This window comes from Homarus americanus, unplaced genomic scaffold, assembly GCF_018991925.1.
Source record: "Homarus americanus isolate GMGI-L3 unplaced genomic scaffold, GMGI_Hamer_2.0 scaffold32583, whole genome shotgun sequence".
Taxonomy (NCBI): domain Eukaryota; kingdom Metazoa; phylum Arthropoda; class Malacostraca; order Decapoda; family Nephropidae; genus Homarus; species Homarus americanus.
Genome location: NW_024713129.1, coordinates 5,480,205 through 5,504,568, shown reverse-complemented (window position 1 = coordinate 5,504,568; position 24,364 = coordinate 5,480,205). Strand labels below are relative to the sequence as shown.

General features: G+C 35.9%; 1 protein-coding gene across 5 annotated transcripts in view; it reads left to right on the top strand.

The window, feature by feature from the left end:
- LOC121866439 (palmitoyltransferase ZDHHC18-like) overlaps positions 1-14,843 on the top strand; it is a 71,067-nt gene extending 56,224 nt beyond the window's left edge. For all 5 annotated transcript variants that reach the window (XM_042366110.1, XM_042366118.1, XM_042366128.1 and 2 more), the window contains one exon: positions 13,118-14,843. In XM_042366110.1, coding sequence (XP_042222044.1) covers positions 13,118-13,434 — 317 coding nt within the window. In that variant the 3' untranslated portion in view covers positions 13,435-14,843. The remainder of the gene's footprint in view (positions 1-13,117) is intronic.
- The last annotated feature ends 9,521 nt before the right edge of the window (positions 14,844-24,364 follow it).

The window sequence follows — 24,364 nt, the reverse complement described above, 5'->3', positions numbered from 1 at the left end:
GTGGAGTTTGGGGGTCGGGCCAGTCTCTATTGGAATTAATCCCATATGTTCTGTTGTTCACTTTACGCGGTTTTCACTTTCCTCGGTACCCTGTGGGTTCAATTGACCGCGTAAATCGGGGTACTACTGTATAAGTATGAAATGTACATACAATACGCCCGGATAATTTGCGGATTTTTATTTCACGGTCCTCTATTATTTGCAGTTGACACCCTGGAGGTACCCAAGAATGTCTGTGGATAGTTTTAAAGTTACCGGCATTTTCACGGCCGGGATAGGGAGCCATTCGTTCTAGAGACAGAAATTTCCTTTACCTGTGTGTGTGTGTGTGTGTGTAGGTACACACACAAAACACGTACAAATAAATAATAATTGGAAAATCCTCTCACAAATAATCAAAGAAATTTATTAAAAATGTAACAGTCTATCCTCAAATCTACTCCATGCTTTATTAATATCAAAGCACGGAGTGGACTTTAGGATTGACTCACATTTTTAATAAATTTAAATTTATACATGTCTTTGTACACAAGGAAAAATGTAAACCCCCGATCAGAAATGTTATTCTCGGATTTGGTGATTTGCGGCCATTTTGAGAACCTAACCCCCGCGAATTTGAAGGGCATGCTGTATTGTACATACCATACATAAAGTGCCTTCATATATGTATCCTGTATGTCACGAGATGACTCTCCATGGTATGACTCATCTATAATTTCTCTTCGTAGGTATTGTAAAAGTGCTGAACGAGAGTGGTGTAGGCGGCAGCAAACAGACCGTACTAGATTATAGTATATGACTGCACCTAGGGCTGTTTTTTGTTCAATGAGGACATACAAAGTTAAATACTACAGAATTCAAGTAGCCTCTTGTGGCAGTGCTAAAAAAAAATGTATGTAGTTATGAATGTGCTGTTGGGTTGGAGGTCTGGAACTACTATGCCTTCTTCCACTTCAGATTCTGAGCTTGCTTCAGATTTTTCCTTATTTTTTATGACCTGAATATAATATTGACCCACATTTCCCACCATTTTCTTGTGGCTTGTGCTGATTTCTGTGCCTCACAGTGAGAGATTTGAACCAAGCCTCGTGTTGCTGGCAAGGGTGGAGGGGTGTGAAAATGTAAAAAGTGCAAGGAGATTGCACTACATGGTGATAGTGTGGTGCCTTGACCCTTCTAGCATAAGTAATAGTTTGTCTGTCCTAGTGCGATGACTCAATATGTACAATTATAGTATCTTGTGCGCCCAAAAGGGAAAAAAAAGGAATAATCTGTACTTTGCCTGGATGTGCTCATCAGAACGCAAAATTTACACCACTATGATGTAGCAAAAAAAAAAAAAAATTTACAAGTTTTATTCTTTAACTATTTTTCATAAATATGTATGCTTTATAACGGAATAAGATTCATATTACAGTACAATTACATGAAGAAAACGAAGGTATAAAGGGATGTATAAACATTTTCATTAAGCATAAACAAAAATTTTGTGTTCTACTAGCACTTACATATACAGTCAGTCCTCGACTTACGGCGGGGTTAGGGATCGACGACCAGATCTTAAGTCGAAAATGCGAAAATAATACATAGAAAATCTAAAATGGGTGTCTCTTTTTCTTCTCAGCACCACGAGAACTCTCACTTTTATGCTTGCCAGCCAATTTAAAGGGAATTACAAACAAAAATTTTGTCAGTACACAATGCTATCACTAACGCCAGGCTTGTAAGCTAGCCACCATCTACTTACTGCAAATAGTTGAAATCGTGAATAGCAATGGTTTACTGTACTTCAATTATGTATCCTTTTAACATTTACTTATTTTATGTTTTCTAATGAATACTCTTACAATCATATCTCAGGTATTTCTTGAAGTAGTGCATTAGATCACAGCTAAATCTCATCATACAGTAGGCTCTCGCCAATAACGTTTAATAGGTGCCTGAAAAACGCCGTTATTAGCGAAAACGTTATTTGTGTGACATTAAAATACATGTAAAAAGGGTTTATTGGTGCTGCCGCCCCAAGAATTTCACCCATTTTTTCCCCTTAGAAGCCCTTCTAACACTTTTTGATCGCTGAAATAAAAAGAATTGTTATTCAATCATCAAAATAAAGAGTGAATAATATAACACTTAGCTTGGGGGAGTATTTGAGGTGCTTGGTGTGATGATTGTTCCGTATCTGAGGGCTGCTAAGACTTGTACTGTCTTTCATTCTACAAGCTCTGTTATCACTAACAACCTGTTTCTATCACTTTTATCATTCATAACTCGCCTCGCATTTCCATCACTACCGAAATATTTCTTAGCCAGCGCAATACTCTTCTTGGTCTCCTCTAAGTTCCTCTTAATATTTCGCACTGTAGACTCAGGACAGCTCAATTTCATCACAATATCAATGTTCTGTGCACCACTTTCAATGAGCTCAACAATCTGTTCTTCATCCTTGACTGAGTAGGCACACTTCTTGTGGCTTTGTCTCTTAGCTTTGGGGTCTTTTTTCTCATTCACTTTAAAAGTTCCCGGGCATTCAGGCAGCAAATCACTCCCTCCACCACCTCCCCTAACCCCCACAGGCAAAAATGCGGAAGCCATTATTGATCACCGACCCGAGCAACCACTGGTTATGGAGGCTAAAATCTCACACGTGGGCGCAGCGCTGTATTCCACGGAGCATGTGTGAGAGTGAGGCGGAGCGGATAACTACGTCAACAACATGGCGGCAAACAAACGTTATCATTGATGCACTCGGACGCTTCCCGCAAAATCCCCGTTATTCAGGAGAATCCAGACGTTATTATTGAAAATGGGTATCTATTGTAACTTACCGTTATTGTCGAAAACGTTATTGTGGAAGTCGTTATTGGCGAGAGCCTACTGTATATGGATTGTAGTCATTGATATTTCTACTCTCATCATTCTCATTTCTGCAACACTACAGGTTGACTATCCTCAAACAAGACTGGTTAGCATGGTCCAGGGCCTTGACATGACAGTAACTGACTCTGTCTGTTCCATCTGTTTCATAGTCAATAATAATCAGTCAATCCTGCTTAGCCATCAGACTGAATCTCATGCTGTTTGTGTTAAGTGTAGAGTGGACCTCATATTCCAGAAAAAACATTTAAACTTCTATATACAGCAAATTATACCATGTTCTTATTTAAAGTACAGTGGTTCTTGCCATTAATATTTTTCCCATCAACGTGCCACATGACTCGAGCATTCTGATCATAATAGTAATAAACGGTTTATTAATAGAGTTGCAGCCGGTGGCTGAAAATATACAGACTTGCATTTAATTTAGACATAATGATATAATGTGCATTGAATACATTTACAGGGCTGTGCAGTACTTAAATCAGGAGTTTATTATTTTAACAATAGATGGGATGGTGCTGTTCTTATATCTATCGGTGCTGGCTCTTATGGGCTGAATTTTGTTGTAGTGGCGGACTGCGCGAGGTGGGTGGGGGGCGGCAGGAGGTGGCGATGGCGAGGGTGGTGCAGTAGTCCACGGCCAAACCTTTCCAGTGCTTGGTGGTGGAGGTCACTGAGGGATGGCATTTCCAGGGTGGAGAGAGCGTTGGTGTAGCCGGAGTATTCTGCGCCGAGCATGATTCTGCAGGCCCTTTTCTGTACCTTCTCTAGCTGACGTTGTTGGGTGGAGTTGAGAGAAGACGACCAGGCTGGTGACGCATACGTTAGTTTGGGGAGAATAAAGGCGTTGTAGATGGTCCTCAGCTCTGGCGTGGGTGTCCCAAGTGACCTAAGTCTTCGTAGCATGTAGAGACGGTACGAGGCTGCCTTGACTGTGTTATTTACATGGGCTTTCCAGTCAAGTTTGTTGTCTATAGTTACACCCAGGAGTTTGGCAGACTGCACCAGCTGGAGAGGATGGGCACCCACTGTGACTGCTGGGGTTTGCACTGGAGTGGTGGCGGTATTGATGTGCATGACTACGGTTTTGGTGTGGTTGATGGTGACCTTGTTCTCCGTAGTCCATGCCTGTAGCCTGTCCAGGGTGCCTTGGAGCGGTGAGTAGTCTGGTGCGGTGTTGTCCACTGAAACCCCCACAGTGCAGTCATCCACGTACTTCCACCTGTGAGGAGTATCCGATAGAGCGTTGTTGATCAGGATGAGGAAGCACAGTGGTCCCATCTTGGTCCCCTGGGGAACACCGCAGGTGAGGTGTTGGAATGTAGAGACCAAGCCCTGATACCTCACTGCTTGGCGACGTCCACTCAAGAAATCAGTGAGCCATGAAACCATTTTACGACCTTTTCTTCATCCTATACTGTATTGAAAAATAAGAGTGTAATTTAATTCAGGTTCTTTATTTTTCTCTCTTGAATTGATGACACCATGAAAGTTTAAGTCACCCAGAAGAATCTTTTGCAAATTTTAATATTATATATTTGTATCATTATACAGTACTTTATATGCTAATTTGTCTACAGTACTGTAAAGCACACATAGTATCTTCCCAAACATTGCCACAGTTAGTAATATTACAGTACAGTACTGTTAACTTTCATGTGTTACCATAAATATGTATGCATTGCTAAATGTATACTCCAGAATTCTACATCTTTAGAGTCTTGTGAATGCAACAGTCTCCAACTGTATACATTGCAAAACTATAACAGTGAAGAGCATTTGTGTAACAAGAATCCAAAGATTATGTGTGTTATAAGAATGGGGTTAGCCACAGTAAATAGTGTGGGTGGGTTGGTATTAAAGGTTCCGGAGTAGACACAAATTTAATGGAAAACGGTGGAGGATAGAAGTATTGTGTGGAAATTTTCAACCTTTAAAGAATATATGGATTCTCTTGAGTGTGAATTTACCAAAGAGTAGGAAAGTTAGTGAGTGAAGTGGCATTCCCTTGTGATACTGTGGTAACAGGTTGATTCATTCCTTGCTAATACGTATACTGTATACAGTAAAACCTCGATAAATCGGACTTCAATATATCGGAATTCGCTTTTTTCGGACTCTGGGATGCTCTGGTCACTAGAAATACTAAAAAAAAAAAATCCATGTTTTAAGAAATGAGGAAGATTAATAAAAAAATCTTCTGAAATGAACCACAATTACTGAATACTGTACTGTACAGTGATCTAATGAGATTTGCTATAGGCTTACTGAGAACTAAGACACATGAGTATGTAAGCAGGTTGGGACTGATCAGGTGTTGCTGCATTCGTCAGGTTTATTTATTTATTGATTCAGTATAGGGTAGTATTATATTCTCATATGATTGGCCTCTTATGGTTTATCATGATTATTATAACATCTTCAGTAGCAGAGAAAATATACAATACTGTATGTAATTTGTAATATGACTTGGAAATAAAAGGATATACTGTATCAGAAGGTCATTTACTCAAGATGCATTCGTGTGAGCTTTCGGCAAACCAGCTTACAACAGGGGTCACAATAACACACTGAACAGTACTGTATTTGATATGAAGGTACCTTTCTAAAAACGTTATTTACTACCTTTGAGTGTTATATGCAGTTGCATAATACTGTACAGTACAATATTACAGTAAGTCCTCGCTTAACGTCGTGGTTACGTTCCTAAAAATACGATGGTATAAGAAAACGTTAAGTTAATAAATTTATCAATTTTTCCCATAAGTTGAAATACTGCAGTTACATTCCTGAGCCTCCCTTTGCCCCATGAAATACAGTACATAAACAGAAATTCAATGGCGTTTTTATAGAAAATAGTGTTGTATATAAAACTAAATAATTTTGTATTGGTACTGACCGATGGGCGGAGGTGGTTGAGAAAGTGTGTGGTGGGTAGTGAAGCGGGGGTGAGTCACCGAGACTCGGCGGCTGTATACAGTTTTCTCTTTATTCATAAGACAAATTCTGTGGTTACTTACATTTAACACTTTACAGTAAGTAACAATCATCTCGGTGACAACAGTTGTTGACAACCCAGAGAATTGTTTCATATTTTTTTTTATTGTTGATGTAATATTTTTTTAATAACCTTGTTATGCACTTGAAGACCTTAGTTGTTGAAGTGCAGTAATAACATAACATCATCTGATTTTCTTTAAATGGTTCAGGTAACCAGTGTTATCTCAATATACTGTACAGTAGTCGCAGTTTTTGGACTGGGTTCTGTCCCAATTAGTCCGATTTATCGAGGTTCTACTGTACTGTACTTGGTTATGGATTACTGAGAAATTTTTTGTTGTTGCAGTATTAGTATTATTATTATTATTATTATTATTATTATTATTATTATTATCATCATCATTAATATTGTTGTTATTATTATTAATACAGTATTAATATTTTTATTATTACTGTATTATTATTATTTTTTTTTATTATATTATAATTGTTATTATTACTATTCTATTATTTTTTTATTATTATTATTATTATTATTATTATTATTATTATTATTATTATTATTATTATTATTATTATTATTATTATTATTACAAGAGCATTGATATCCATCAGAATAGTATTTGGAATTACAAGAGTTTATTTTAAAGTAATTATAGTTTACAAACATGTATATGTGTTGTACTCAGCACCTGGCAAACATTATAGTATTTGTATTTTGTTATTATAGTTTCCATACAATAGTGAGTTAAGTTTGGTACATTATATATGTGACATCATTCAATTGTTATGTTCACTAAATTTGGTGCCTCAAACAAGGATGAGATTCACTTTTGGTTGTTGTTGTTTTTTTACTGGGATTAGCCCACGTGGGCACAGGTCACTGGTGGACGGAAATAAAGTCCACAGGAAAAAAGTCACATGACTTGTACACATTGACAACACAATATATATAGTGTATAAGATGGCATTGCATGAAGGTTAGGTTAAGTTAGGTTTGGTTAAGCTAAGGATAGGTCATGTTAGGTTTTTTTCCGTGCATTTTTATCTGGGACTTTTTTTTCCTGGATTCAGGTCACTGACACACATCGGGGCTTGGGGGGCAAAAATGTAATAATAATAATGGAAAGTTGTTTGGACATGCTTCCTAGCCCCCTTGGTCCCTGTTCACCTAGCAGTAAAGTAGGTACCTGTTGTAAGTCGAAAAGTTACGTATTTGTATTCAGGGAAAGTTGTTGGAGCTTCCAATAACTTGCTGACAAAAACCTATGACTCTTCAGGCTTCTACGCCCTTGACAAAAAACCTATGACCCTTCAGGCTTTTATGCCCTTAACTCATGAGTCATAAAGGCAATCATGAACTTAGCATGCTTCCCAGGTGGGCGCTGTAAGCGCTTCTGTGCTTCTCCTTGCACAGGATGTAGGGGGGTGCCCAATAAACTATAAATAAATAAATAAAAAATAATAATAATGATGATTCATAGTAAATAAAATTTATAATAAATAATACAAAATTGAAACTAAAATAATAAAATAATAATAATAATAATCTAACAACACTGTAATAATGATGATAATAATAATAATAATAATAATAATAATAATAATAACAATAATAATAATAACAATAATAACAATACTGTACAGTAATAATAAAGAAATACAAAAAATGAAAAAAAGATCAAAAGTGAGAAACAATACAGTCAACCCTCGCTTTACGCGGTCCCACATTCCGCGTTTCCACGTTTACGCAGTACCCTGCCGAAACAGGCATGCACACATTCCGCGGTGCGTGTACCTCTTTACGCGGAGAGCGGCTGGCGAGCCGCGCCATTTTTGGATCCAAACCTCCCGCCCTCTCCCTCCATCTGCCATGTTGTGTAAGCGGCGCGAGCAAGGTGTGCACAAGGTCGCCCAGTCATCAAAACATTACCGAGTTCTTCACCCGCCACCCACCACAGCCGGCCCAAGTCAGTGATAGTGATAATTATAGTGAGGATATGGACTTATATGGACTTTGAGGGGGTTGACAAAGAGGCCCTGCAAGCCTCTGTGGTGGATAGTGATGCAATTGATACAAGTGATACAGGTGAGGGCCAATAATCTGCCCTCTGCCTCGGAACCAACCCCCCATCCCCGTGTGCCCAGCCATCTTTTCTACTAATGTAAGTGTTAAAAAACTAATATTATTGATATTTCTCTTAATTATTAATTGTTTGTGCATACCATCATAAAGTTAAGATAATATTTTTACTACAACATAGTTGTGTGTCATCAAAAAGTGGAGTTTGGGGGTCGGCCCTGTCTCTATTTCAATTAATCCCATATGTTATGTTGTTCACTTTACGCGTTTCTCACTTTCCGTGGTACCCTGTGGGTTGAATTAACCGCGTAAAGTGAGGGTTGACTGTATATGTATGTTGTGTTGTCAATTGTAAAAGAAACAATTGAGACCTGCAATTGTGTGTAAATGAGGCAGAAAGTCAGATCAGCAACCTGGGACTTGGTCACAAATTTTGTGATGCCATATGACAGCAGGATCTACCATTAGATAATACATTATGACAATACATTATGCCTGAAAAATGGCAGATGAAATTTAATGTGGACAAATGTAAAGTAATTAGTCTAGGAGATGTAAATAGAGAAATCAGATATCAGATGAACAACGATGTTATAGAGAAATCCGAATGTGAGAAAGATTTAGGAGTAATGATAAGTTGGAATCTTAAATCAAGTAAACAATGTGTATTTGCTCGAAACAAGGCTAATAAAGTACTTGGGTTCATACAAAGGAGTGTTAGTTACAAGACTAGAGAGGTTATCATAAAACTATATCTTGTGCTTGTGAGACCTCACTTGGATTACGTAGTTCAATTCTGGTCACCGTATTACAGAATGGATATAGAATCCCTAGAAAGAATACAGAGGAGAATGACAAGACTAATCCCAGGCATTAGAAACCTTGAGTACAGAGACAGGTTAAAGCATCTTAATTTTCACTGCCTCGAGAGATGTAGAGTGAGGGGCGATATGATAGAGGTGTATAAATGGAAGTCGGGGATAAACAAAGGTGATATAACTAAGGTACTCAAACTATCCAACCAGGAGCGAACTTGTAGCAATGGTTTTTTATTAGACAAATTTGAATTTAGGAGTGAGATAGGTAAACACTGATTTGGAAATATAGTAGTGGACGAGTGGAACAAGTTACCAAACATCATCATTAACTCGAATACGCTGGATAGCTTCAAACATAGGTTGGATGGATATATGAGCAATAGGAGTTGGATGTAAATGGGACTGTCCAGTATGGGCCAATAGGCCCGCTGCAGTTTTCTCCATTGTTATGTTCTTATATTCTTATACACTTTGGCCAGTCTTTGTTCCATGGTTTAGGTGAAACAGGTGCCTTTTCACTTCTCTTGTCAAGAGGAAATTTAACATACAAGCCTTCAAGAACTCTGGCTTTGCTGTCCACACTTTGCCTTACTGTTTGATCACTTACTTCTCATATGCTATTGAGGTAGTTTGTCTTACTCTGGAGAAGTTTCCATGATACATTAATGTCCATCATTTTATGCTGCATGTATTTGAGCTTTCTATTTTAAGACCTGCATGATTTAACCCTTAAATGGCAGTTATCAGTGGAAGTTATCTATAGATATAACACCCATCATCATTGAATATATCATGTTCTTTGTATTAAATTTTTGCACATATGGGACAGAGAAGGTCCTTGGCTGCTGGTTATGTGATAATCAATGTTATAAACTGTACAGGTACTGACTTTAGATTTTGACATCCTATGGCATGTTATGTATTGTGCTGTAATACCTGCTATTGTGATTTGTTTACTACAGTTGTTGTATGTGTGTACCTTACCTTTCTATCCCAAATGTTGTGAAACTCAATAGAGTTATATGTTTGTCTTGTGATGTGTCATGGAAACTGCTGGTAAATCATTGTTGATTAAAGTTAAAATTTTAGTTCATCTGAAATAGGTCGTGTTAGAGTGAAGCTAAAAAGGTTACAGGGGAGCTGGTTACAGTAAAGCTGAGAATATAATAGGGATGATGAAATTGTTACAGTGAAAAGGAGAATGTTACAGGGGTGCTAGTAGTGTTGAAGTGAAGCTGAGCATTACAGAAATGTTGGTAGTGTTTCAGTGAATATAGTAGTGTTACAGATGGGCCTCAGTCCTGATAGACCCCAGTTCTACTTGTGTCCAACCTCATTATACCCAACTTAATCTTTTGAATTTTTGCTCAATAAGACTACAGTATAGCCCATCAGGATTAGTTCCCCAATCCTTATAATTAAAAGAAGTTGTGTTTGGGTCATTTGATTAGTCATCGCTTTAACCTGTTGTCTAGGAGCACTGTAACATTCAACCTTTTTCTTATTATGCAGTGACTTTTATTATGGGTGTAATTAAACAAGTGGGAATACTAAGCAGAAATGGATAGTATTCTTAAGTAAAACATTTTGTGTACATCATAAAACTCATTGATTTCTGAAGCCATGTTTATTTGCTGTAGTTGATGTCCATATTGACTTTAAGAACTTGTGTGGATTTTATCCGATTCACTCCTCAGGTTTCCCAGAAAGTTTTGAAGAGGTATTATTGTGGCCAAAACACCTTAACCCTTGTGTGAAAACTATCACCGGTGGAAGTTAGCTTTAGGAATGGCGGCCACCATCAGTGAACAATTTGCGTTCAATTTTATATTTGTGTGGGTAGAGTAGAGAATCATTGGGTGTCAGTTAAGGATTAAAGGTCAAAGATGGCATCCACTATCCTTCTCCAGTTTGTGTTGTGGTGGTATGTGCCCAGACTTCCCATTTGAGAGATACTAGTATAACCTATTATGAAATGTATGGTATTTGCTCAGACTTACCCTTTTATATACTTTGACTGAAAACAGAAATCCCAAATTGTCTTCGTTCAAAATGAAATCCTCAAGCCAGATTTGATCTCTACCTTTGTCTCACTTTTCCTAATATCCTTATCAACCTTGAATGTTAGCACACTGAAGTTGGAAGACTCGGGTATTAACAGGTTACATTGGGTTTCACTTCTATTGGACCCCAATCAAAAAAATAATCAAATGGATTGAAGCACATTCCTTATGCTGTATACATGTAATAGGCCTCAGTCCTAAGCAATACCAATCTTAATGAACCCTAATCATCGTGGTTAGGTTAGATTGGGGGCCTACTAAAACTGTGTTCCAATTTACTTTCCACACAACCAGTGAGTTTTGAGGCCATAACACTCGACAGTAATATTTTGTCAGAAATATTATTGGACAATTAAATTTATGTAAATACTTGACCTTAGACATAAAATGTTGAAGAAAAAATATAAAGCAGCATGTTTTAAATAGGGGGATAAAGGTCATGTCATTAGGTTACAATATAAAATTTTGTGAAATATGATGTATTCTGGGGTGGGTATAAGGCTTATGGGTGTATTTTTCACCAGTATGAATTATGAAATGGATTGGTGTAATTTCGCCTCAAAAATATATCCATGAGTTCTGTGTCAAGGAACTTCTCAAGTGCAAGTACTCATTCTCACCTTGGTGCCTGATAGGGATATATTCTTTGTTTAAGTCTTTGCTGTGTACATCTATGATAGCTGCAGCTTATTACTATTAATTTTGAGTCTTGGAATATTTTGTCACCAACAAACCAATAATTCTTTCTTCTCTTAGTACTGCAACACAAGTTAGGGGCTAGTGTAGGAGAGGCATTTATTATGCAAGTGTAGGATATTTTGAATCTGCCTGCCTGCATATGCTGTAGCCATTCATTCGTGGGAAGCACTTTTTGCAGACATAACATCTGCAGCCATATTCCTCATAAGGTTAAGAACCACTTGAAAGTGAAACACTATTTAATACTCATACGTAAGTGTTTATATTGTACTGTAATGGCTTCTCAGGTTCCTTTCCCACCTTGTCACCTCACAGACAGCACTCAATATCTTTTGCTGTGTGGTAGGTATTCTCTCTGTATTAACTTTATTGATTTTACTTGTTTGTTCCTATTTATTGTGATTTCATCTTTTAACACTCTGGGAGAAGTGCTTAACAAGCTATTGAAATAGTGTAGTTTTACCAGGCTTATCATTCAGTGAAAAATCAATTACTGTTAAGCTTGATTGTATATATTGGTGTATGTTGTCATGTGTAAGTTATTTTATTGGTGACTATGTATTTCGTTTAATGTACTGTATTATTGTTTGCGAATCTGTAAAAAAAAAAAAGACAAGACCAACAAGTAATATCTGAATAGTAGTAGTGTAGAAAGTAATTTGAGTGTGTAATAGGTTGTAGTGTTGGTGAATGTGTTGTGCTGTTACATGAATCTCTACATGTTTTTTGTTGTTAGAGGCGAGATTTGTTTAAGAGGGGTCGAAGGTGATGTTGACCCGGAAGCAGCGTACTTAGTGTGGTGGTGTAGGTGTGGAGCTCTAACGTGTGTCCCTCTCTCTCTTCTCTCCCCTCACGCTGCCTCCCTCCTCTCCACTGGCTGTGACATCCCCTCCACTAGGCCTAAATGTCAACAACAACATCATCAGCAACAACATCAACAACAACAACTTTAGTCATGTGCACAGAGGGAACCCATGTGGCAAAGTCCAACAAAAAATATCCGGGAGAAAATTGAGAAAAAATATGGAAGAGCTTGATGATCAACATATCCCCATAATTTTGCACAATCAGTCATCTCGCAGTTCACTTGTGGACTGAATTGAAAATTGCTAAACTTGATGTTATCTTATTGATTAATACCTTTAGCATGTCATGGATATTGAAGGTGGGTTAAGACTATTGCAGCATGGTCATTAGATATCACGCTGTAGTATAGAGCACCACTGTCATTAAGTTGCACTTGGTCACTCCCGAAGGAGTTAAACTCTAAATCTATGATTGCTGGGTTGACCGTTAGGCTCCTATGCTCTTGATATCTCTCTATATAATTTTTTCATGTTAGTGTTTAGTGGTAATGTTGATACACCTGCAATGCTTGACTCGCGATTCCTGCATCATGAGTAACCATGTCATCGTAGGTTTGGAAATTGTAGAATGTTTAAATGTTGTACTGTATACTAGTTGTTAATGTTCAATGTGTGTGTCACCTTCTCCATACATACTATAACATTGATTAAATTTTTTTGCCTTATGATTATTGATTTACAAGTATAACATTATGATGTGTATTACAGGAAAAGAAGCAGTGAGTAGTACTCCAGCAGGCCCGACATCCCCTGTCAATCCTCTTCATACAACTGTGGGGTCAACTTTGGCCCCTGCAGCCATTCACCAGCCACAGGCCAGTCCCGGAGAAAACACTGTGGTGGGGAACAGTACAAGTGTTACCACCAGTGGTAGTGTGGGGGGCACAACAGGGGTGTCAACCAGCCAATTATATCTTCTAGACAGCTCATATGATCTTGACTTGGACTCAATAGATGGCTCAGTGTCTCAGCCTTCACACTCAGAGTCATCTCAGTTGGGACTGATACACAGTAATGCTGTATAGCCCTGTGCTAACATAGTCCTCACAGAATATCTTCCTAAATGTTATGTAGGGGACAGAGTGTGGCTTATACATGGATTTTTGTGTTGGCATGAGTCTCCCTTGAACTATGTGTATCTTTGTTACACTCTCAGTGATATAGTGAAGATGGTTGCTGGATGTATAGACCAGTTGGTGACCAGTGAATGTGAGAAGAAAATCTTTTTCCATTTTAATAGTACATTTTTTGTGGAATAGTTTACATAACAGAAAAATATATGCAATAAAAGATGTAGAACCTTTAAAGAGGAAGTGAAGCTGTGTGAAGATAGAAATCTGACATTGAGTGAGAAAAGATTTTGATCTGTTAAGACTGAGTTAACTCTGTGTTGCACAATCAAATCCTTACTTGTGTTAAGATTTGCATCATGTTTTATGTGTGTGTATGTATGCGTGCATGCAAGTGAGAGTGTGTGGTGTGTGTGTATGCAGCTGCCATGCAGGTTTGTATCTGCATTAGTCTGATTGATTTTAGTGTCTGCATGTATGTGTGCTTGTATGTTTTGTGTGCATGCATACATGAATACATAATATACAGTACATAGATTATAGAATTGATTTTTCTTTTTCTTTGTGTTCCAGTGAAGCAGCATGACAAGTTACGTGTAAACATTGTGAATATTTTCATTAATGAATGTGCTATTTAGTCATGTTGTTTAATCTTTGTACTTGAGTCTCTCTTGAGTTTATCATGTTTGAGGAAGAAATATGAGGTAATGTTTCCTGAGAATAGGTGACCAAAGTTTTATGTCTGTATAGAGAGCCTTTTGCTGTAGAGCCATAGGAGGCCTTGGCAAAGAACACTTGTTTAACTTATTATGGAGTCTATGGTAAAACATGTTAGCCTTTGTGATGTTGCAACTTGTAAAGCATATTAATTGCTGACAACAGGCCAAGAGTTTTATAAAGTTGGTCAGTGTTATCCATTTTCCCATACTGTATATAGAAAACTCATCCCGGGTACATGAGAGGTTTCAGTATCACTCCTCAAGGTCCCACAGGCGAGACACCTACTGTATATTGTCCTCACCTATATTGTTTTCATGCTCTGACATCAGGTCAAACTTTTGTCTTTTGCTTGTATGTGATTTACAGGTTCTTTATAAACATCACCTATATTGAGATGAAGGATAAATTTATTTATTATTCCACCTGACTGAAGATGCAATGTTTGACATGTAAATAATGATCATTTATAATGCAGTAGATCTTTTAACTTGTACAATGTATTGTGAATTATATTGATGACCAAGTAAGGGTGTGTGTGTGTGTGTGTGTGTGTAATAATAAATAATAATAATAATAATAATAATAATAATTAACGGTTTATTGAAAGAGCTTGGCAGCCAGAAGGCTGAAAATATACAGTTACATATTTGGGGAATGGGTTACGAATTACAAATAACTTCTGCAAATAGCATGGTGGCGCAAATAAGACGCTCTCAATAACTAGATATGGGAAAAGCTCAAACTACAGTTTCATTTTAAGCATGTTGACAATTTTGAACGATGATTTTGCAGAATGAATACATGATTTATTTACAAGTTATTGATAATTTTTGTGGATTTAGGACTGGTGGAGCATTCTTATATATGATCAGTTCGTGCGTATGGGCTGTATAGATCGGTTATGGTATCAGTTAACAATTCGTCGTCGTGCTGAGCAAACACACATAATTCTTCACAGTGGTGGATTTAAGTCTGGGGTGTTTGTTTCATCAGGAAACTTTGGAATATTTAAGTCTAAGATAAATCTTCGATAAAATCACAGATGAAACAGCGAATTGCCTTGGCTTTCGTCTTCGTGTGATTATATATATATATATATATATATATATATATATATATATATATATATATATATATATATATATTTATATTTATATTTACACACACACACACACACACAATTGTCCCTCGATTAACGAACACAATTGGTTCCACAGAGTCTGTTGTTAACCAAAAATTTTGTTAACTGAATCTATTATTTCAATGGGATTTTGGGTAATTGGTTCCAACTCACAGAAAAAGTATACATATAAAGTACTGTATACCAGTAATAGAATTAACAAAACAATAAATATAAACTAAATACAGTACTGTACTGTACAGTATACTGTACAGTGCAATAATAAATATAAAACAATAGAATACAGTATTTTAACTTACTTTGAGGTGTGTATGTCGTATTCCCGGCAGCATTGTTTACATATCATACAACCGATTGTAGAGGCATTCGATGATGACATGCCATTTTCTTTACAAAGTGCATTGGTTTTAATGCCTTCTTCATGTTTCATAATAATTTCTGCACTGTATATTATCAATATGTTAACTAAATTTCAGAATGACCAATAATTTTAATATAAAAAATGCAAAAATATTCTAGAGGCCAACTTGCTTGATGTTTACTCCACTGGAAACGAATGTAAACATAGATCCAATTGTATTGGCGGACTAGCCGATCAGCTGATGCGCACAACAAAGCGTGTTTCTCATAAGGCTGTCGTTAATCGAAGTTTTGTTCGTTAATGGAACTGAAAATCCTCAGGGGAGCTAATTCGTTAACCGAAATTTCGTTAATTGAACCGTTCGTTAATCGAGGGATTAATAGGCATTGAGGTATTATAAGATTAAGGAAGCGAATGTTAGCAAATTGAAGGTCTGTGTGTGCGTGTGTGTCATTCAGGGCCACTAAGCTAAGTTAATAAATATACAAAGGAATTCACAGGTATAAAAAGGTCTTGAGTTATATTTTATATTAATGTTGTTTTGTAGTACTGTACTTGCTGTGGGAGGTGGCTAAAGTCGCTTTTTGTTTTTAGGAATTCTTACTCTATAAAGTGGTGTTGAGAGATCTACTGTATAAGCATTGTCTTATAAGTTTTAATTGATTCTGCATTAATAAAAAGATCATATTAAAATCAATTTGTAAATGGCAATAAATAATTGGTTAGTGATATTTCCCATTTACCTCGTTTCAATTTTCCCCCCCAGTCCCCCCCCCCCTCTCTCCTCCTGTATGCATGTCTCAAATTTTACCTGTGCTTCACACACAAAAGAACAAAGAAAAGTTTGGCTTAATGAGCTTGAAAACTTGAAAAAGATATTTGAATACAAAATCACAGTCCATGTACTTACATATGGGTGGTATCTAGTGCTAAAGCTGCAGATGAATGCAAGTCTGTATATATGTACTGGCTTTGAACTACTATGGTTAATTTATAAAGAACATTATCCTCTTGTTATGAAGGCTTGTGTCGTGCAGTATACCAAAGAATGATTTATAAAGCAGGTTTATCATGTCAGCAACTGTGACCAATTTAGTACCTTATTGTGTTTTGGGTGCTTCTGGTTATCAGTGCTGTATTCCAGGGTAAAGGTACTTGCATTTGTCTGCTAACTAAAGTTTAGTTTTGTTTTTTTCCTGTGGTATTCATAGACTCCAGGCAATAATGTAAAAACATGAAGTGTATTGATTGAGTACTTTGAACTGGTGCATCTTGAATGTTTAGTGCAAATTTGGACTACAGTAAGGAGTGAGCGACCCTTTATCCATTGTTAAGGAAAACTAATACTTCCACCAGTTCAGTCTCAGAACTCCACATAATGTAATACTGTACTCTTGTTTTTGGTCAGCCAGTGAAGTGAGCAAGATGGTACTGCCATAACACCACTTAACATACACAAAGCTAGTTCATTTTATGAATTCTTTTCAAATGCATTGTACAAGTTTGTGTTGTTGTGAGTGAATCATAAGCATTGGATGCATACCCGGAATAAGAATCCAAGGAAATACAGATTGATGAAGGTACAGTAGGTTTGTATATACTGTACTAAGTAATGTGGAGGTCTTGGGCTGCCCGATGAGCTGCCTTCATCCTCATATCACCACTCTTATACCTGGGACTCAATTATGTGCTGGTAGACACCCAATAGATTTTGATGCAGAAGAATTTCTAAAAGATATTTTACACATCTTTTATAGTATTGTAGTTTAGGATTGTATGTGAATTTCGGCAGAATTTGAACTTTAAAACATTTGTGATGTCTCATGTTTTCCATGTACAGTATGATAATTTCTCAGAGAGTCAGTGTCATGTGAAGTTGTATCTTTGCTTCAAGGTTTACACTGGGTTACTGCTATGCCATCACCACACTATACAGGGGATCAATCACTTTTCCTGTGCCAGTCTTGTGTTAGAATTAAGATCACCTTTTCATACTTATCTTCACCTTTTCATACTTATCTTCCTGCTTCAACACTTCTTTTCTTATTATCATGATTATTTAAAATAGGTTTATTGTTATGATGTTATGTAACTCTTAAGCAGTTAACATATGTGATAAAATTTTACGTTTAGTCTCAAGGTTTTGTCCAAACTTTTTGTAAAGGTCATTGTATATTAACCATACCATAACGTGCTATATAAGAAATGTACCCATTGTTCAGCTTCACCAGTAATTTGTGTGTGTATTATGAAGTGGAAATTCTGATGCCCTGAATGAAACCCCATTGTGAAATGTGTGTTTTGAGACCTTTTTTTATTGTTTTGTATACTTTGTGATATGGTATCCTCACAGTCAATGAGTGTATAATAGTTTATGTACAGTATATAGTTTTCCCTATCCTGTAAGCCCATTCTCTTAATGCTGTAGGGTGGCTAAAACCAAGAACAAATATGGACTCTCTTCAGTTGCTGCCATTAGCTACTGGAACAACCCCATAAATCATTTAATGCTATAGAAATTTCTCCCTATCTCTCAATAGTTGGCAAAATAATTAACACATGCATTCATTAGTTTTTGCTCTTGTGAGAGGATATGTGGAGAATTTGGTGCAAACATAGATTAGTGAATGAATAGTATGATTGCTTTCCCTGGACAGCTGCCTCCTGTGGGGCATTCACTTTATGAATAGAATATTTTGTGAGTGAACATTTTTTCTGATGTATGAAGGTTGTGGCAGTAGTAGGTATGTGTTGTTCATTACATGTGAAGGTACAGGAACAGCAACATAACAAACCAGATTATAAAACTCAACTAGTGGAGTTTTGGTATGAATTTGACAAGTTGCCATGATTGTAGGTTAACATATCATTTGTATCAAATTCATTTCCCATCTCCATTTATTAGTTTTATTGTATGTTCTGTATTTTTTATACAGGTGATAGATCTCGAATAACTGCTTCTCTCACACCCAAATGCAGCAAGTAATAGGTTTAGTTGATAATAATATGTATTATTATCATCTACGTTGCTAACACTTGTTAGCCTATGTCTCTGAGATACTAGGTGTGGAAAAGTAACACATGAAACCTTTGCCAGTATTCTTTTGTTAATTAAACTGGTAACTTCTACATCATAAAGAAATTCCTACCAAGGTGGCCTTATGGCCACCAATCCACAATTGTGAATGGGAGAACCATTAGATTAGTAGGGCGATATCCCGATACAGCCATGATTGCTAAAGTCCCTTCCATATTACTAACAATACCAACAATACCAACCAATACACTAGGTAAGGTGGCTCATGAATGGAACAATAGTAATTATGATATTTATTCATTAAAATAATCATACAAGTTTACAATTGGTTGGGCATGTACAGTACTGGATATAGACTATGCAGGTACAGTATACAGTTCAACATATGTATAGAATAGACAATGCAGGTATACGGTGTACATAAACTTTAGAGGTGTACCGTATACAGTCTCCAATGCACCAAGACAGTGCGGATTCAACATTAGTAAACAGTAAAGCAGTTTGACCAAGGATAACCAACAGATCCATCAGATGCTTATTTCCAGTAGGGTCCTTTGCTTAGGCTTAAGTTTGGTTACAAATCAGGAATTGTAGAGTACAGGGGGGCCTTCTAATTTCGCAGGGGTTAGGTTCTTAAAATGGCTGCAAATAACATTTGCGAGGAGGGGGTGGGATTACATTTTTACTTGTGTACAAAGAAATGTATATTCCCTTTATGTGTTTGCCCTTAGGACAAATATTTCGTTTACCTGTAGTATTGTATATGTGTGTGTGTGCGTGTGTCTACACACACATACAAATAAATAATAATGGGAAAATCTTCTCACAAATAATCAGAAACAAATTTATTAAAAATGTGACAGTCTACCCTCAAGTCCGTTCTCTATTACAATACTTAATTAATAGGATACGGTTTTGTGTGTGTGTCTATACACACACATATATTTACAGTACAATACAGGTAAAGGAAATTGTTGTCTCTAGAACGAATGGCTCCCTGTCCCAGCCACGAAAAAGCCAGCAACTTTAAAACTGCCCACAGACATTCAGGGTGTCATCTGCGAATAAACGAGAACCGCAAAATAAAAATCCGCGAACTTGGGGGGGGGGGGGCTCCCTGTATATCTACATTAATAAAAAGGAAAGTTTGTTAATAGATATACAGCTCCTCCCCGACTTACGACGGGGTTAGGGACCCAAATCCCGGTCGTAAGTCGGAAATGATTAAATAATACATAGAAAATCTAAAATGGGGGTCTCTTTTTCTTCTCAGCACCACAAAACATTCACTTAAAGCTTGCCAGCCATTTTAAAGCGAATTACAGATGAAAATTTTGTCTGTGTACTGACTTTGGGACTCGAAAATATGTAAGTGCAGGTGGACGTAAGTTGAGTAGGTCGTAAGTCGGGGAGGAGCTGTATATATATATATATATATATATATATATATATATATATATATATATATATATATATATATATATATATATATATATATATATATATATATATATATATATATATATATATATATATATATATATATATATATATATATATATATATATATGCTCTTTATATATATATATATATATATATATATATATATATATATATATATATACAGTATATATATACCCGCCCTAACAGCGGTTTCACTTAACGTTTTATCTATCTGTGGTGCTCGCCCAAATGAACTTTCATAGCAGCAGAATTTTTTTCATCATATCATGAGAAATGGCAACCACAATCTTTGGTAGCCCAATCATCAAAACAGTGCCGAGTTCTTCACCCACCACAGCCGGCCCAAGTCAGTGATAGTGATAATTATAGTGAGGATATGGACTTATATGGCCTTTGAGGGGTTTGACAAAGAGGCCCTGCAAGCCTCTGTGGTGGATAGTGATACAATTGATACAAGTGATACAGGTGAGGGCCAATAATCTGCCCTCTGCCTCGGAACCAACCCCCCATCCCCGTGTGCCCAGCCATCTTTTCTACTAATGCAAGTGTTAAAAAACCTAATATTATTGATATTTCTCTTACTTATTAATTGTGTGTGCATACCATCATAAAGTTAAGATAAAATTTTACTACAACATAGTTGTTATTAATAGATCAAGGAAGTGGGTTTGAAGTGGACAGTCTCTATTGGAATTAATCCCATATGTTCTGTTGTTGTTCATAACGCGGTTTTTCATAGCAGTACCCTGTGGGACAATTGACTTGGCGTTAAGCGAGGTACTACTATTGTATATATATATATATATATATATATATATATATATATATATATATATATATATATATATATATATATATATATATATATATATATATATATATATATATATATATATATATATATATATATATATATATATATATATATATATATATATATATATATATATATATATATATATATATATATATATATATATATACACACACCTAGACCCCGACTTACGACTACGTGGACTTACGACCGTCGGGACTTACGACCGCCTCAGATATAGATAAAAAAAATTATTATTTTTTTTTTAAATGACACACGCATTTTCTATACCGAAACGTTTCCAGTTAATGTAGTCTCCATGTATAATTAGAAAATTATGGGGGCCCCATGTGCATTCAGCTGACTACATTAAAGGTTAAGTGCTCAGTCACACTGTATCCATTCCTTATTATTTATTACTTTCACTGTACTGTATCCATTCATCATTATTCATTACTTTTACTGTACTGTATTTCATTGTAGATTTTTTATTAATTTTTTATTTTTATTTTTTTTTTATCTATGTCGGACTTACGACCATGTCGGACTTGCGACCTGGATTTGGGTCCCTAACCCCGTCGTAAGTCGGGGTCTAGGTGTATATATATGTGTGTGTGTGTATATATATATATATATATATATATATATATATATATATATATATATATATATATATATATATATATATATATATATATATATATATATATATATATATATATATATATATATATATATATATATATATATATATATATATATATATATATATATACCGTATATCACGGCCTATAAGACGAAATTTGAACATTAAAAAAATCTGCCCAAAGTTAGGGGGTCGTCTAAACCACCAAGTTTAAAATTCTTACCTCTTAAATATTGTGGTTTAGTGTGTCAAAAGTGGTGATGAAAACATCGTAAGCCACTCACAAGGTCTTACCACTAATTATTTTATACTGAAACTTACGTTTGGCAAGCTGGATTCAAATTAAGATTACCGGTATATTAAAATAATAAAAATGTATTATAAACCTGTCTAACATACCGTAAAAGAGATTTATACCCCTGTAATAAACACAGCTATCATCACACACCCCTCCCCACGCCCCCCCCCATTTGCCAGTGAGGAGACAAGAAAGGAAAAGTGCATTAATTCTTGAAACTATCGACGGTTAATTACAGACGCTCAAGTGACGTCACTAGTGTTTACACTACACCAGCTGGTAATATTTGATGCCATTACTTGAAGTGAATTGGCCTTATTTTAAGTAACTAACTATAAATAAATACAAAAATTAAAAAAAAAGATCAAAACTGAGAAATAATATACTGTATGTATGTTGTGTTGTCAAAGTAAGAGGAACAATTGTGTAAGTACGTAATATTTTTTCACTCAAATCCTAATGAAACACTACTGAAGAACATTCCTTTGTCGCAAAACAGTTTATAAATTAAAGAAAATAATTACAGTGTGTTTAATATATTACAGTATATTATAAATAAATAAATAAAACAAATAATTCGGTAAATCTATTTAAAGTAAATGGAAAATAAGCAAACATGTTATTTACCAAGACCCTTCCCTCTGGCTCAGGGTGAGATGTAGGGGAGATAAAGAAGGCTATTTATAGCCCATCAGAAGTGACCAGTACCCTAATGCACCATAAATAATTCATTGAACATTCATTTTTTGTGTATATATATATATATATATATATATATATATATATATATATATATATATATATATATATATATATATATATATATATATATATATATATATATATATATATATATATATATATATATATTATATATATATATATATATTTGTGTAATAAATGTATGTAGTAAGTACATACTGGTAACCTTTTTCACTCAAATCCTAATGAAACATCACAATTAGAATACGGTGGTTGCTGTTAACCACATGTTGTATAAATAGTCACACCACCCAGACGAGGGAACACTCCCACCACGCTTCAGTGACGTCACTAGTGTTTACACTACACCAGCGAGTATAATTTGATGACATTACTTGAAGTGAATTGGCCTTATTTTAAAAAATCAAGGATGGTTGGTAAAGGACTACTGAGTCAGTGGGTAAGTGTCACATTTGGGGTACTGGTCTTATACAGCAAATAGAGCTCAAAAGCTACTTTTTAAATGGAAATTTGGGGGGGTGTCTTATGCACCCCGCCGCCTTATAGTGATATCTGAGTATATATATATATATATATATATATATATATATATATATATATATATATACAGCTCCTCCCCGACTTACGACCTACTCGACTTACGTCCACCTGCACTTACATATTTTCGAGTCCCAAAGTCAGTACACAGACACAATTTTCATCTGTAATTCGCTTTAAAATGGCTGGCAATCCCTCTCGTGCCCTGCCAGCTCATATCCCTAATCCATACAAAGTTTGTGATTAGATATTCTGGGCACAGTCCATTGAAAGTCTTGTATGTGTGATTCAGTGGTCTCTTGTAGTCTTCTCAAGAGTAAACCTCACCGTCTTGTTTTGAATGATTTGTAGCGTGCATTTTAGATTCTGTGTTAGGGCAGAGTACCGTGATGAGCAGGAATAGTCCAAGTGGCACTGTATGAGTACCAAGCAAAGGTTCCCATTGGCATCAGCTGAGAGGTATTTAGCATTTCTTTAAAATAATTTTATCCTGGCATTATTTTAAATTGCTATATTATCTACAATTTATTTTCCAAATAAGCAGGAGCTTAGAGTCAGCCCAAGGTATTTCACTGAAGTTACAGCTGAAATGGGCTTAATAAGACATAGTACATTGAATTTGTTTTATCTTGATTTTTCATTTTGATTACTTACTAGCTATATAATTTGGATTACCTGACATCAAAAGAGTGTACTATCATCAGCATACAACAAAAGCTTACAACTAACACTAATAGGCAAGGACATAACAAAGGAAGACAATGTTTCTGATATTCCTTTATGAGACTCAACAGGCTACTGACGTGGATGTCGACTCAATTTTCATTTTTTTAGTATGTCACGATCCACTGTGTCAAAGGCTTTTGTAAGTAATGTTACCATTCCTGTGTAATTTCCATGAGCAATTTGGGTCATGAAATGCTCAATGAGATGGATCTTACTGGTGTCAGTTGAGTGAGAGCCCCTAAAGCCTGAATTGTAACTATATACAAGACATTATAATGAAGATATATATTCACCAGAACATACAATGCTCTCTCTCTCTCTTTCCTAAATTTTAGATACAATACACAGGATACTAACTGGCTGGTAATTACCTACATCAGATCTGTTGCCTGTTGTATAGATAAGTGTTACTCTAGCA